This window comes from Aythya ferina (genome assembly GCF_964211825.1).
Source record: "Aythya ferina genome assembly, chromosome: W".
In the NCBI taxonomy this organism is placed as follows: Eukaryota; Metazoa; Chordata; class Aves; order Anseriformes; family Anatidae; genus Aythya; species Aythya ferina.
This window is the reverse complement of record NC_140313.1, coordinates 4,876,821-4,893,148: the sequence shown is the minus strand read 5'-3', so window position 1 is coordinate 4,893,148 and position 16,328 is coordinate 4,876,821. Positions and strand designations below refer to the sequence as shown.

The 16,328-nt window shown below is 43.5% G+C and overlaps 1 protein-coding gene across 5 annotated transcripts in view; it reads left to right on the top strand.

Moving 5' to 3' along the window:
- LOC311426322 (CUGBP Elav-like family member 4) overlaps positions 1 to 16,328 on the top strand; it is a gene marked incomplete at its 5' end in the record, with an annotated part of 354,690 nt that overhangs the window by 221,044 nt on the left and 117,318 nt on the right. For all 5 annotated transcript variants that reach the window (XM_084502752.1, XM_084502753.1, XM_084502750.1 and 2 more), the window contains 2 exons: positions 515 to 658; positions 5,043 to 5,190. In XM_084502752.1, the coding sequence (XP_084358878.1) occupies positions 515 to 658; positions 5,043 to 5,190 (292 nt within the window). The remainder of the gene's footprint in view (positions 1 to 514; positions 659 to 5,042; positions 5,191 to 16,328) is intronic.

The window sequence follows — 16,328 nt, the reverse complement described above, 5'->3', positions numbered from 1 at the left end:
TGGCAGGGTTTTCGCACTAGACATAGGGGTTACGAGACACCACAGTGTGGAAGAACGTGACCATCTTAGTGGTCTGGCATGCACAGAGCTAACACATTCCGTCAATTCACAAATCCCACAGCATAACTCCAGCAAAAGCTTCTACATTTTGCTGCTCCCAGGTCCTCGCCCTCTGTTGAGAGCTAACAGGCCAGAAGGTTTTCTACAGTTTGAAAGAGTAAGGCAACAACTTTTGCAGAGAGTATATTTATGACAGACTGGAAGTTTGAATTTTGGAGGAAACTAGGAACTGGGCTGCTGGCCTCAGATGTTCATCCTCCTTAATGTCCTTTTTTTCCTTATGCCCTCAGCCTCTTGCAGAGGTCCAATTCAAAAGGCCAGAGAGTTTGTGTGGGAAAAACCTCTGTCATCTGGATCCAGCACTACCTAGTCTGCGTGTGCTGTATGGATTGCATGAGCCAATGTGTACCTGGCTAATTCCCTTGCATGTCTCCTTTTGTGTCCTGTCCTGTAGGGAGCCTCTTCAAGACTGGTGGTGAAGTTTGCAGATACAGACAAGGAGCGTACAATGAGACGCATGCAGCAAATGGCAGGACAAATGGGCATGTTCAACCCCATGGCCATCCAGTTTGGAGCCTATGGTGCCTATGCACAGGCAGTAAGTATAAAAATTGCCTCTATGCATGTTCACAGGGACAGGAATAGCATGTAGAAAGCACAAAAGCACACGTGAGCAGAGAGACAAGTACAACAGCAAAAGAGGAACAAATGATTTCTTCGTTAGTTGAATGATGGGAGCAAACTGAGCTGTGTCATCCTGGGGTAGGTGAGGGCATCTCCCAGACAAGCTCCAGAGGTGCAATAGTTGCTTGTAGTAGTAACCAGTCCATGTGTGTACCTATGCAAGACAGTTCCCATGGCATCTAAGCCATTGCTGTTAAATCCAAACACAACTAACCTTTGAGTTTTGGGAGCAAAATAGGCCCTGAATTTAGCTCACGCTAGTTCTCTGTCCCATGTCAGAGTTGTCTGGCCCCAGAGAAGGTTTTTAAAGGCATAAATAACTTTCCTGTTCTGCTAGGCCACACAGATGGAGCTGAACAGTGGACATGGCTCTTTGCTCCATTTGGCCAAGCTCCTTCTGCCCTGTGCATCATTGGGGGTAACTTTGGAATGATCATGGGATAATATAGCAGCTTCTGAAAGAAGTGCTTTTAGGTTTATGGAAGCATGCTAGTTTATACTAAAATGGAAAAGCAGATATATGCGCACACACAGTTCTGACTCCCCAAAGCAGTATTGTTTAAGCACCCTGGGAGAACACGTCAGCTATTCAAAGCATTGTTGTGATGTCTAACTTTTGGTATCTATCTTACACACCTAACCTAGACGGTGGGCCTTTGGGACATTCATGACTGGACAGGGAGCTGGGCTCCTGACATAGTCCCGGAATGGATGCTTCTAGCATAAGTGCCTTTCCTTAGGCTAAAAATAACAAGGATCTGCAAGACAAGATCAGGTTCAGGTCTCTCTGCCAGGTAGAGATGATCCCTGCAATAGGCAGACACAATACTGCCAGGTGACTTTGTATGACTTTTCTGGAGTTGGGAAGATGGGAAAATGCAGAAGAGCAAAGCAAGAACAAAGGAAGGAGCCTTGGAAAGTGACAGATACTGTATAAATTATTTAATTTTTAAATTATTTAAAATAAGATCAAAGTCATAAATCAAGTTTGCATAAAAAATAGGGTGGGAGTGTTAGCCACAGTCTCCTGACCAAATTCCAGTCATGGCACTGATTGTATCCTGCAGCAGGGGACAGGCATAGATTTAATGAGTGAAAATAGACAGATGGGGACAGAGGCAGAATAGACAATGGTAGCATTTGCTCTCTGGCCTAGAGCAAGTCCTTTCCCCTCAGTAAATCCCAGCTCCCCTCCCTCTGAAAAGGTGCAAATGGCTTTGGCTTCTAAACTGCAGACAGTAACTGCAACACATCCAGCACTGCACAGATCTCAGTCATAATCAGAAGTGGTCACCTTGGGATTTTGGGGTGGCAGTGACTCTATGGTGCTGACCATGAAACCTAGCTGCTCACCTCTGCCTCCCTGCTCCAGCTCCTGGGGAGCTGAAAGGGTTTTTCTGCTAAATGATTTGAGGTAGTGCTGAAGGGAAGAATTGCTCTTTCCAGTGTTTATTCAATTTGTACTGTAAATTTATTTTGGATATATATATATACATATATATTAAATCTAGCCCTACAAAATCAGGGAAAAATTTGCTTTATATAGACTGTGTTCTCCATAGCATTATTTTATTTAAATGACCAAAATAGGACAGTATACTTGGTAAATGCTACCAGTTATGCATATCAGTTGTTCTGATCTGTTCTAGAAAAGGAAGCTATTTTGAAGTCATGGTACTTCGTAGCAGGGCTAATACCATATTTCTGATTGTCATTTCCTTGGTATTTCAGAAAAACTGAGTAGCAGGGAATGAACCATGACATGGCCATTTGCACATTTGGGCTCTGTTATACATTCCAAGTCAATTTCGCTTTATAAGATTTATTTCTGGGGTTAATAAAAGGCAAGTAAACAGTGCTGGGTGTGCGGGGAGTCTGGGCTCCTCCAACATACACACACGTTACATCAGGTGGCTGGTTTTTATGCTCCTAGGCTAATACATATTCATTACTACTTCTAGAAAAGGCAGGGTTATTATAATTAGTTCACTCGAGTGGAACCACGACAACATGACCAGCTGTAGGTCACAGAGAAAACACAGAGTGTGGAGGAACACAGAGAAAAGTCAGCAAAGGCCAGACTGGGACTGACCCCAGCCCTTGCAACTGCATCCATCTCAGAGATGCTACTTGGATCAGCAATGTTAAATGGATCCTATAGGCACAGATCTTGGCCATCATTTCTGCAACCAGCCAATTATATCCTCAGCTGTCCCCAGGTGAAAATACCTGGCACAGAAAATGAGATATGGGTCAGTACACCCAGTGCTGGAGTCAATCCAGTGTTAAAGATGGATGGATTCCCCTTTTTTCATTCACTTTCATTGGCATACTTAATAAAATCACCTGCTCAGTGCCTCATTTGGAGAATAAACTCAAATGATGCCTAGAAACAAATGTACTCCTTAAAGGGGAATCAGCATTGTGCTATAATAGAAAAGATTGTCTAATCATTCCATCAGTAATTACAAAGAACAGGATATCACTAATTAAAATGTGAAAGCGTCTTATGCAGGGTATAATAAAAGAGGGTAATTAACAGTCAAAGGAGAAGCCACCACCTTGGCACCAATCTGCATGAGGCTACAAAAAATAACAGTACTCAGCTCTACTACAGCACTCCTAATCTGTAGATCTGAAGGCACCCCTGCATGGGGAGACAGATATCCTGTGCCTCAGTTTATAGCTGGAGAAACCAAGGCAAGTTTACGCAATTTGTCCATGGTTATACAGCAGGTCAGTGGCAGAGCATCCTTTAATTTTGTCTCTTCACAGATGGTGACAAGGAAATTTTCAGCATTTGAGTGAGAGAAGTGATTTCAAGGATTTGTTTCAGTGTGTATATGTAAGAACAGTCAATTTAATATTTCAATATTAAACAGTAAGGGACAGATTTTGTCATGACTTTGTCAGACTTTCTCACAACTTTGTCATGACTTTTTTGTCGTGACTTTTGAAGTCTGAGAAACATATCCCATGTGCTTAAACAACAGCATCAGAGGGTTTTCTTGATGGGAGAGAAAGTAAAATTACAGAGAGCATCAAAACTCATCCTGAAGACAGAAAAGACATGAGTCACTTGTAATCTTTATAAAAAAAATAGTTTCCTTCTCTGCTGTTATCATCAAATCATGTTACCAGAGGCTGGGGAATGAATAGAGTGAGGTTTCAGTCCCTGCTCATCCTCTTTCAGTGGCCATTTGAAAATACCTCTCAAAAGCAAAAACAAAAAAACAACAACAAGAAAGTAGCCAACAAGGAAATGCATCAGGATTTGGTTTTTGGTTACTATATATCTATTTAAAAAACCTCACAACATGTCCTATAATTCTGACTTATCTTCCCCATCCTTTCTCTAAGCATCCACCGTCAGTCACTACTGGGGGTTGGACACTGTCTCACAGGACCTCAGATGTACCTTGTCTGGCTCTTTGTACAGCTCCAGGGAAGGGAGACAAGAGGCAGCTTCATCTAAGCTGTCTTCTTTACACCAGGAGCATTTTACTGGCCTACTGCAGCCATACTGTACACGTGAACTGCACTGTCCATGAATTAGGCTCAGAGTGAAAACTAATGATAGCAAAGTCTGGTTTTAATATAGGAAGCATTTCTGGCATAGTTACCCATTTTCCACCCTTCTCTTCCAAAACTCTTACTGCAAAATGCCTGAAAATATAGCCCAGGTTCCTTGTTTCTGCCTTTTGTAGGTGCTTTAGAAGAGGCAGCATTTTGATGACATTCTGGAAAAAAAAATAAATAAGGAAATCCCAGCAGCATGAGAAAGAGTGATTTTTCTCACCACCAGATGAAAATGGGTCAAGTTATCCCCAGAGAACTAGCTCAGCTTACTGCTCTGGAGAGGGGATCCTCTCTCCTCACTGCTCCACATGCACTGGTCTCCCCTCAGCAGCCACCAGTGTTTTCCCAGAGCTTTGATACAAGCAACATAAGCTATGAAACCTCTCTGCTCAGGAACATATAAAGTGTTTTCTCTGCCTTTCTCATCAAGGAAGGGCCTGGCAGTCAGAGTGTTGAGTCCAGCTCACAGGAGGCCTCCACACAGGGGAACACACTGGGGATGTGGGGGCCATAAAGACCCCAAGATGCAATGATACAATTTACCTCCTGTAGTGAGAAGGAAGGCCAAGGTTGGGGGGGTACCACAGATGTGGTGAGCTGACATCTCAAACCAGAGGGATCCCTCACACCCCGGTGTGTGGCCTCCATCCTGGTGCTGGTTCCCCAGGCTGTTCTGCTGGTGATCGCGTGGTATTTTTTCCCTGCTCTCTTTGTTCCAGCTGATGCAGCAGCAGGCCGCGATCATGGCATCGGTGGCGCAGGGTGGCTACCTGAACCCCATGACAGCCTTTGCCGCAGCCCAGATGCAGCAGATGGCGGCTCTGAACATGAACGGCCTGGCGGCTGCCCCCATAACACCAACCTCAGGTAAGGGGCCGAGAGGGGTAGAAAGGGCAAAGTGCAGGAAATGCTAGCCACGTGGCAGAGGAGATGTGGAAGGATGTGTTAGCTGTCAGCTTCTCCTACAGTAAGTGTTTTCTAAAATGGTGGTCTTGCTGGTGAAGGCCACCAGAAGGAAGGAGCAAGGTGACCAGATCCATTTTGGGGGCTGGAAGAGGGAACCTCTGCTGGGACTGGGTCCAGCTGGGGGTCAGTGTCTGTATCATGAAAAAGGTGCGATAGCAAAGTCAAAGAGGGGGCCAGTAGTGAACTGTTGGGCTAGCAGTACGCTGTGCTGAGCAGCACTCACTGGTTGGTGAGGAGAATGAGGGGGCTGAGACCCACCAGAGATGGGATGCAATGGGTTTTGGAGGAAGGAGGGAGCATGCCAGAAGGAAGGCATTGGGAAGGGCTCCCAGCCATGACCCTTTGTGTTATCCCTTATACAGCTTCCCCTTAGCTCTTAGCATCAATGGAACAACATCACAAAACATCCCAGTGACCTGTGCTGGTTTATTGGTTGTTCATAGACACATGAAGGATCAGTGCTAGTGCTGTCACAACCAGGCATGTCCAAAAACAAACAAAATAAGGTTTGTGGTGAGATGCTATGTTGTTAATGAGATGAGCTGTGTCTTTGGCACACGTAAGCATTGTGCTGGTGTGAAATAGTACTGAGGTGCTCAGGGAAGACCTTTGGTGCTACCTGGAATGCAAGCATTTGGCGAGAAGGTTTCTTGCTGCTGGAGCAGAGACAGGTAGTCAGTGAAGGGCTGCCAGGGTCTAGCTAGACTGTGACAGGTCACAAGAAGCCTGTGCTAGGAGGTGGGTTATGTTATTCAGAGGCAGAGAATTAATCTGGGATGGAAACAGGACTGGCTTTCCTGGGGCTTGAAGCACAGGTCAAGGAACTGGGCAGGACAGGTAGTCATGCAGTGGCGGGTGGCCTAACAGCCAAGCACTAGGGTGGCAGCTGGGGAAAGCAGGGCCAAACTGTGAAAGAAGTGAGAATTTTGAGAGCTTTGTAATGTACTGCTGACTCTGGTAGGGGAGCAGAAGATTCAAGGATGTAACTGCAGAGAAGGACCATTTCTAAGGGACAGTTTGGGATAGAAGTGTCCCAGGGGTGATGCCAGTTGTTCCTATGAGAGATACTGGAGGTGATACTGAGCTCAGTGACATGGCATTGCAGTGAGCAATGCACTGAAGCACTGAGCTAGCCTGGAGAGGAGCAGTTTGACATGGGTTTGGGTTGAGATGTGGCAGGACTGAGCTAGGCCTGAGCCAGCCGTGGTGCAGCCAGTGGTGGGAAGGCAGGATCTGGGACTCCTGCAGAGCAGAGTTGTAAGAGAGCAGCTTCACTGCTGAACATGGAGAAGTCTGCACCAGCACTGGAGCAGGAAAGGGACAACTGAGCCAGGAAAGATACCTCATGGCTGAGAAACACTGGATGGCAGGGAGATAAGGTACTGCAGCAGAGCAGGCTTGGAGGCTGTTGAATACAGTTCTAATGAATCCAGTTCTGCTAACTCTGCCTGCCAAAAAAACCCTCCCCATTAACACACAGCTTAGCATCTCTTTGCAATCTGTAGCTGGGAACAATGTCAGCAACTACTGGGTCAGATTGTATTATATGAGAGGGTGGAGGGGAAAGGGGAGAAAGAAAGATAGATCTCATTCCACATGAATTTATGGAGAACCAAGAAAAAGTGCTTGACTCAAAATCTTACACCACACATTTTGAAATATATGTTTACACAACAATAAATTTATAAACAAAGAGTCAATGAAGCTACTGCGAATCCAAATAGAAAAGTGGCTTAATTATATGTGCACCCTTTAAACCCGCTGCTGGAAAGATTATCATATTTGCATTAGCTAGATTTGTTTTGTGTTTGTGGGAGCAGAGAGAATGACAAACTTTCTTTAGTCACATGGTCTAAAATTTTGGGTAGACCTGTGCGGTGCCAGGAGTTGGACTTCATGATCCTTATGGGTCCCTTCCAACTCGGGATATTCAACGATTCTATGAAACAAAGAATGCCTGGAATTCAAATGTTCTCAGGTCCTGGAAAGCTGAATCCAGGCTGTGGTTCATGATGGCCTCACCCCAAAAAGCACAAGCAATTTTGCATATAAATGTCTTGAGAATTAGCAGTCCTGTGATATAGGTGTGTAAATGCCAGTGCAACAGCCAAATCCCGTGTCTGCCATGATATCCAGGACATGAAAAATATCCTAGCTCTTCTTCCGTGTAAGTTCTGCTCCTCTTCTGATGTGCCCACTGCCTTCTGGGAACTGTTAAACTCTTATTGTCAGAATACAGGAGGAAAGAAAGGTCATGTTTTTTACATGCTTTCCAGAGCACCCATGACTGGTCATTACTGAAAATAAGATTCTGGTTTAGATGATCCCTTGATCTCTTTCATGGTGGCAGATTTTGCACTCTCCTTATGACATATTTTCAATCATGGAGCACATTCACTTTGGCATTATTGTAGATTTACCTTAAATGTGTTGCTTCCTTCATGAAAATCCTCTGTAATGGGTTGTGGAAATGTCCACTGACAATTATTCCTTGGGTGAAATGTTTAGACTTTGAAATGAGTCCTTGTATTACTGCCACACTCACAAAGCTTGTGATAAGATGCATAGAAAATGTTTCACATACGTCTGAGCAAGCAAGCCTACAACACTAGCAATGATTTCTGAGTAGCCAAGAGATACCTGAAGCCTAAAGTGAATTTTCCTGATGGCTTCTGTTAGCATTCAGAAAGCCAAATGGAAAATGATCGTTCTGCTTCATAGCAGGATTTCCAGTCATTGAAGTATATCTTTGTTCTGACTTGGAATGAAAATGAAACATTTCAAACTTCTGTGAAAAACAAGCGTTAGAAAAAGTGTTTGGAACATTGAGAAAAAAAAAAAGTGTTTTGATCTTTCCTAAGAAAAAGAAAAACTGCTAGAAAAAAAGACTTTGGTAACCCAGAATTCCTGGAGATAGTAGCTGGGCACCATGCCTCTGTGCTGGTATATTCAGGCCCTTTGTGTTCTCACCTCCCTTTCAGACCAGAACCTGCTCCTGCAGAATTCCTAATCCAGCCCCCAGGACAACAGGTTTCTCAGGTCATGGCCATGAGTTCATTGATGTTCATGAGTTCCCATGAGACCTGGGAACTTCAAGACTCTTGGATACAGGCAGATCTAACAGACTAGAGGCAGGGTGCATCTCACGTGGCTTTAACCATACAAAAATTAGACACCCAGTTTGAACTAGTCATCTGGCTTGCCTGCAGTCAATGCAAAGCAGTAGGCAGTCCCAGTGGGTAACTCAGACCAGAATAACTATGCTACTTGCCTGCATTTTGATGACGCCTGTGATATACTGAGTAATAATTTGTGCCAAGAAGATGGTTGATATTAATAAAGAAGGGGGAGATGTGGGAGTGTGGTCATGGGGGTCGCCAAGCCCCATCATTGATGATAACATCAGACTCTTAATGATGAGGCCAACAGGGATGTAAAAGAGTTTAGAGGGAACAAAGAAGGGTGATTCAGGAGACCCCATGCAGTCTCAGGTTGCTTGTTCTCCAGCCATTAAGGCATGGAAGTTGCTGGGTGTTTGCTGTTGCCGGGCAAAGTTGTTTGACCAATGAAAAGTTGTTTTTGAAAAGGACTGCTGTGGGGTGAAGGGTATAAGAGGGGAGCCTGCCCTCAAGATAAAAAAGGCAACACGATGAAGTTATGTCATCAAAAAGAAGTAGAAAGAAGGAATGAAAAGGAACAGGCTAGAAGAACGGAGACCAGGATGGGAACAGGCACATTGATTGCCTCATGAAGATAGGTTCGGCCAAACTCAGCAAACCGCTCAAAGAAGCTTGTACAGAAAGTCACTGGAAATAGACGCACCAGAGCTGGAAAGAAGCTCAAGCTGAGAGAAGCGGACCTGCGCACACAACTGCCCCTCGCTGGTAAGCAGTTGCGCATTATGGGGAATCATACGTCCTTAGGAACAAAGACTGTCCTGGTAACCTTACAGCTTATTCTCCTTATTAACAATCGGACAGTTTATGAGCCTGAAATATGGGACCAAACTGAGGTCAAGGTGTGGGACCCTGCAACTAAAAATGGCAAGGTTGCAGTGGGATTGCTCGGCACCTGGCGAGCAGTCTCTGAGGCCTTAAAGAGCCATGTGGGACCACAGTCAGAAGCATGTGGTTTACCAGACAGTGAGGGAGCTGCAGGCTCCTTTATTGATCCTTCTGCTACACCATCGCCCCCCCCACTGCTACTGCCATCGCAGGCCTTTGCTGTTACGCCCCCTGGTGACCTGGACGTGCCTTTTGACCCAGGCCCTATTGGCCTTGAAAAGGAGACCGGATATGTTTCTCTTCGATCTGGGAAGAATAGGATACGTAAGGCCCGAAGGCTGAGTTGCTTAACAACTTAAAGTGAGACATATTGTTCCGGTGTTTGTAATGAGGAAAAGGAATGGAAAATGGAGACTGTTATATGATCTGAGAAAAAATAATGAAGTCATGGAAGGTATGGGAGCACTTCAACCAGGATTACCAACTCCAACTATGCTCCCCCAGTCATGGACATTAATAGTAATAGATTTCAAGTATTGTTTGTTAAACACTTGCCAGAATTTGGAAAACTTTGCCATGTTTATGTTTCAATTGATACCTTTTCTGATTGTACATTATGCTAGTCCTCCTCTGATTACAGATCTGACCTCTCTAGGGGGTTCTTTAAAAGAAAATTAAAGAATTGCAATGAATCTGCCTAAACTTCCTTACACATGCACAAAATAGCAAGTACAAATCCCTTGCTGCAATTTTAGAAAAAACTACTTACGTTGCCTATGCAAATAAAGGAGAGATCCAGAAAAGAAACTGAAATTTTAACTAGTTTTTGTGATTTGCAAGTTGATGGCATAAGCTTTGAGCATTGCCTTTGGACTGGGGTTGCCACCACTGGCTCCCAGTACCCCCACTGAGGACATTTTTAAAGGCCAGCACAATTTAAATAAGCAAAGGGAAAGCAGCAGCTTGTCTGCTCAGGGTATAAGAAAAGAGATGAAATATTGCCTGCTTCTTGGGCTACTCAAATCAGAACATATCGAAACAGTTCATGAATATTATTGGCTCTCTTAAAGCACCGACAGATTTAAGTAGTTGGTAAAGTGTGTTGTTGGACTAACCCATCATGGTGTGCTGCTATGGTGAAGAAAATTTCTTCAATCGATTTTAAAAAAGAGTTTCCTGTGAAAATGGTACTTTCAGTCAGTAGTATACCTTGACACAGAAGGATATTGCTGAAGATAACATAGTTTAACTTCACCCACAGTTGTCAAGAGAAAAGTGTGATTTCATACATATTGAAAACTCAATTGGGGTCTTCAGAAACATCCTGAAAATGATTCAAGAAGCACAGACCATCCAGTCATTTTAAACAGACATAGGAGAAGACAATAAGATAGCAGAGAAATTTAGTTCTCCCATCAGAAATTTAAGATTTCTTCACTAGTGGGTGGCAGAATCCCACCCAAAACATGCAGATGTTATAAATCAAGTCTCAACACATTCTGAATTTAGTAATATTTATTAAAAAAAAAAATATATAAAAAGCATAAAAGGCAAATAAACAGCGCTGCGTGTGAGGGGAGTCTACGCTCCACCAAAAAGCACACACAAACATCAAACATTAACATTGCTTTTACATACTAAACCCGAGTATGCCTATACATATGTACAATCAGGAAAGGTAACAAACAATCCTTTGAGTTCCATGACTTAACAGTCTCCATTTTCCATTCCTTTTCTTCATTACAAACACCGGAGAATTCCAGAGCTAGTTGTGGGAACAATAAGTCTTGCTTTAAGTTGTTAGGCAACTCGGCCTTCAGGACTTATGTATCCCGTTCTTCCCAGATTGAAGAAAAACATATCCATCTCCTTTTCAAGGCCAATAGGGCCTGGGTCAAAAGGCACGTCCAGGTCACCAGGGGGCGTAACAGCAAAGGCCTGCGATGGCAGTAGCAGTGGGGGGGGCGATGGTGTAGCAGAAGGATCAGTAAAGGAGCCTGCAGCTCCCTCACTGTCTGGTAAACCACATGCTTCTGACTGTGGTCCCACATGGCTCTTTAAGGCCTCAGAGACTGCTCGCCAGGTGCCGAGCAATCCCACTGCAACCTTGCCATTTTTAGTTGCAGGGTCCCACACCTTGACCTCAGTTTGGTTCCATATTTCAGGCTCATAAACTGTCCGATTGTTAATAAGGAGAATAAGCTGTAAGGTTACCAGGACAGTCTTTGTTCCTAAGGACGTATGATTCCCCATTATGCACAACTGCTTACCAGCAAGGGGTAGTTGTGTGCGCAGGTCTGCTTCTCTCAGCTTGAGCTTCTTTCCAGCTCCGGTACGCCTATTTCCAGCGACTTTCTATACGAACTTCTCTGAGCAGTTTGCTGAGTTTGGATGAACCTATCTTCATGAGGCAATCAATGTGCCTGTTCCCATCCTGGTCTCCGTTCTTCTAGCCTGTTCCTTTTCATTCCTTCTTTCTACTTCTTTATTGATGACATAACTTCATCGTGTTGCCTTTTTTATCTTGAGGGCAGGCTCCCCTCTTATACCCTTCTCTCCACAGCAGTCCTTTTCAAAAACAACTTTTCATTGGTCAAACAACTTTGCCCGGCAACAGCAAACACCCAGCAACTTCCATGCCTTAATGGCTGGAGAACAAGCAACCTGAGACTGCATGGGGTCTCCTGAATCACCCTTCTTTGTTCCCTCTAAACTCTTTTACATCCCTGTTGGCCTCATCATTAAGAGTCTGATGTTATCATCAATGATGGGGCTTGGCGACCCCCATGGCCACACTCCCACATCTCCTCCTTCTTTATTAATATCAACCATTTTCTCGACACGAATTACCACTCCATATATAACACAGATTTTTTTTTTTTTTTTTTCTGAAATAGCAGCATTATAGCTCCCGGTGGCAGGGGGCTAGGAGAGGAGTATGGTTCCATGAAAAAACAAATCTAGCACAACTTTTACCCCTTTTCAGTGGGAGATCCTTTCTACAACTCTACGAAGTCAGGCCAGGGCTAAGCAGCAACACTAAAAAAATGTATCACATGCTGCCTTTAGGCTACAAATCAACTTGCCAAATCTTTTCAGTATCTCTGATGCTGAGGAAGTTTAGAATTAGTTTGCACATTAAATGTGTATTCATGCAAGAATGCTGAAAGAGTATCCCTGGAAATCACTATGCCCACAAAGCTGACATCTCCAAAGAGAAACTTTAGAAAGGTGGGACTATGAATTTGCTTTTGGTGCTAAATGATATCTAGGAAATAAATGTCTGCTTATTAAGCCATTAAACCTGTAGTACTCCAGGGAGAGAGTAGAGGAGGAAGCATGATATTCCTACAGTCTTCTATTACTTGATGTTAGCTGTGGATCTAGTCTAGTGATAGATCACCAAACACACGCCTCTCTGTTGAAGAAAGCTTTACAAGCCTTTCTTAATTTAAGGGCTTTCCAAACAGAGGAGCAATGACAAGTTTAGCCTGTAATGGTGTGTGGAAGTGTGGCCATAACATGTGGGAGTGTGGTGATAACATTGGACTCTTTTGGACTCTTTAATGATGAGGCCATCAGGAATGTAAAGAGTTTAGAGGGAACAAAGAAGGGTGATTCACGAGACTCCATGCAGTCTGGGGTTGCTTGTTCTCCAGCCATTAAGGCATGGAAGTTGCTGAGTGTTTGGGCTGCAGGGCAAAGTTGTTGACCAATGAATGGTTAGTGGAAAAGTACTGCTGTGGAGTGAATAGTTTAAGAAGGGAGCCTGTCCTCAATATGGGGATGCAACACGGATAATGAAGTTATGCCCTAGATAAGAGATGAAGTTAGGCCCTCAGTAACAGAGAATGAAGCTATGTCATCAATAAAGAAGTAGTAGTTACTGAACCTAAAAGAACCCTGGTGTCCATGTGGTCATTATGCCACAATGGTTTGAGCAGTCCCTTTCTTTGTGCGAAAATTTAGAAGATTTTTCATTTACTGAATTTTCAGAAGGCTGGTGGTGACAGTGACTCGCAGAAAACTGACTCTACAATCAGTAAGATTGTAAAGTAGCTATGTTTATTCAGCGCTGGGCAGCACGGGGCGGGGGGGAAGTCCCACCAAAGTCGTGCTCACCTACTAGTTCCAAAACACAGTTGATATACTTTTTGATGACAGGACCCTCCCCTGTTTCCCCACTGAGTGGGTAACCCAGGTTCACAATCTATCTGATGCTTCACAGACAGTGCATGACCTTCAGTTGCCGGCCTGTTAAATTTCAAATTTCTTTTGACTTTTTTACTGAAAGTGGTAATTACCACTTTTGAAGTGGTAATGTTTCTTCACTTATCTGACTTGACTTAACACCATGATTTTCGTCTAATTGTTCCAAGGAGTCTGGTTGTCTGCGTTTTACAAGGTTGCCTGCTAAGTTTTCTTATCACTGCAAGCATATCTCAATACCACATTCCTTACCTTTAAACAATGTAACTCTGCAAAAACAACATTTTTATTACCACAATTGCAAATGTAGCACTTATTCATTCTTAATCAATCACTCTCTAATTTCTAATCCCATGTTTCAGTCCCCCCTTTTCTGGAAAATCTAGTAAATTCTTTTACTTAATACAAAAATTCTTCCCAATCTCTAAATGTATCCCTCAATGCCTTGCCATGTACTTTCATCAAGGACTTCTACAAAAGCACAAGCAGTTCTTAAACACACACAGCCTTGACCAATATATACAAGAACAGTCTTTTGACTAGTATTTGGATGAATTTCAAAGTGGAAAACACCTTGCTCAGTGTCAAGATATACGTCCTGAGCATCAATTGTGTTGCTTTCACAGATAAAATCCTTGTTGTTCCCGGGTAACACATGATTCCAGATTTACAGACTGCCATTTCCCATTCTCCTTCTGTGCCCATGTTCTATGCTCCAAAGGACAGAGCACTGTCTCCTCATGGTTTAATCCTAGTGCAATGATGGGGTGGATAACATAAACTGTGGCATTACGTATAGTAAGCACAAAGGCAGTAGCCATGTTAACAATGGGATCATAGGTAAAATTTACCAGAATCCACCAAGATTGGAACTTCTCAAAATCATTGGTGTTGTCCCAAACAGTCTTTCAGACTTCAGCTGGGAAAACGCCTTCACTTCCTTCCCTAATGATCAAGGCAGCCATTGCCTGCATCCATGACTGTGCTTGTATACAACTAAGAGCTAAGGATACATTATCTTGAACCATACTAAGTGCATCTATCATTAGTTTGTGGTCTTGGTCTTCAGCCTTTTCCCATCTCGGTAACACCTTTGAGACTTGCCATTGGCTAGTTCCCAATGCCAATAAGGATGATTGTAGGGGCTGTTAATCATTTGGCACCCTATTTTAATTTCATTCCCTATGGTTCTTTGATGTGTTCATTCTTCTCCTAATTTTTGCCATTCTTTTAATGTATATAAATGGTCACCATTTGTTCACCATATAACCACAATTGCTAACTTTCCATTAATACTCTTATCCTCTGTTGTTACGGCTTCAGACCAAGGCCACTCACCATTCTCTATTATCATAGAGGCACCTTCCAATTCTTGAATCACAATTACAACTATAAGCCACAAAAATAAAACAATTCTGCTAACTATTTTTTCTGCAAATTATATTACTAAATACTCCTGACCGTAATGTCCTCATTTTGCTCGACCGAGCTTTAGTTTCAATTCACCGTTACCCAGCGTTACTTTCCAGAGGGCTTCTGGAGCTTTCTTCACTTGAGAATGGTGAATCCAGGCACTTTGTTCCTTGATCTTAATTGTGGTGAAGGTAGTAAAAAGCACCTGGTATAGTCCTTCCCATTGTGGTTTCAAAGTTTTTTCTACAAAAGACTTAGTTACCTCTCAGGCTTTGGCAGTCCTAGTGGGGAAAATGTCTGGCCATCCTGAAAAGGTATCTGTTAACACCAGTAAATATCGACACCCCCCTTTTCTTGGAAGTTCAGAAAAGTCAATTTGCCACTGTTGTCCGGGCCCATGGCCTTTTCCAATTTGACTCAGTTTTGGTTTGGGGGTATTTTTGGGGTTCGTCTGGAGGCAAAGATCACACTGTTAAGTTATTTGAGTGATGGTAGCATATAAGTTCCTGCCAATAATTTTTCCAATTAGATAGTTACACAAAGCGTCTATTCCATAATGTGTTTTACAGTGTTGCTTCTTTACCAGTGACCACAATAAATTGGAGGGGATGACTAGCTTCCCCTTCCCTTCTTTGGTAATAGCCCAACCCTCTTGGTTATATTTTCCTTTTTGTCTTTCGATTCATTTTCTATCCTTTTTGTTATATACAAGCTTACCTTCAAGGGGAGTTTGCCTGTCTGCAATCAGGGCTCCCTCAGTTGCTACCTCACCTTCTGCTGCTTCTTTTGCCTCTCTGTCTGCCAGATCATTTCCTTCCTCCAATTCTGAGCTCACCTTCTGGTGTGCCTTAATGTACATGATTGCTACCTTTTCAGGCAGCTGAACTGCTTCCAATAATCTCATTATTTAGTCCCTATAGATGTTTATTTTCCAGATTCTGTTATGTCTTTGCAAGTGGTAACTGCATATACAGCACGTCGCTTTCCGCTGACGACGTAGCTGCTTCCATATTTCCACACCATCAAAAGGAGTGTCCTTCAGATCTGGACGGCTGGAGTAGGTAGCTTCAATGGTCTCCAGGCAGTCATGGTGTACTGGCTCCCCTTGGTTTCTGCTGATTTCAGGACCCTTTGTGGGGAAAGCCAGTGACCACCTTTCACTTCCAGCACTGTGGACACTGTGTGAGACACTAGCACAGTTATTTTCTGTCCCAAGGTGAACTTGTGTGCCATCCCTTGGCGGCAGCATCCAGCTGCTTAGAAATATAAGCAACTGCCCTTCAATATGGGCCCAGGTCCTGTGCTAGTATTCCCAGGGCAATCCCCTGTTTCTCATGGGAGAAGAGGAAGAATGGTTTATTTACATCTGGAAATCCCAGAGCTGGAGCTGACATTAAAGCCTTCTTTAATTGG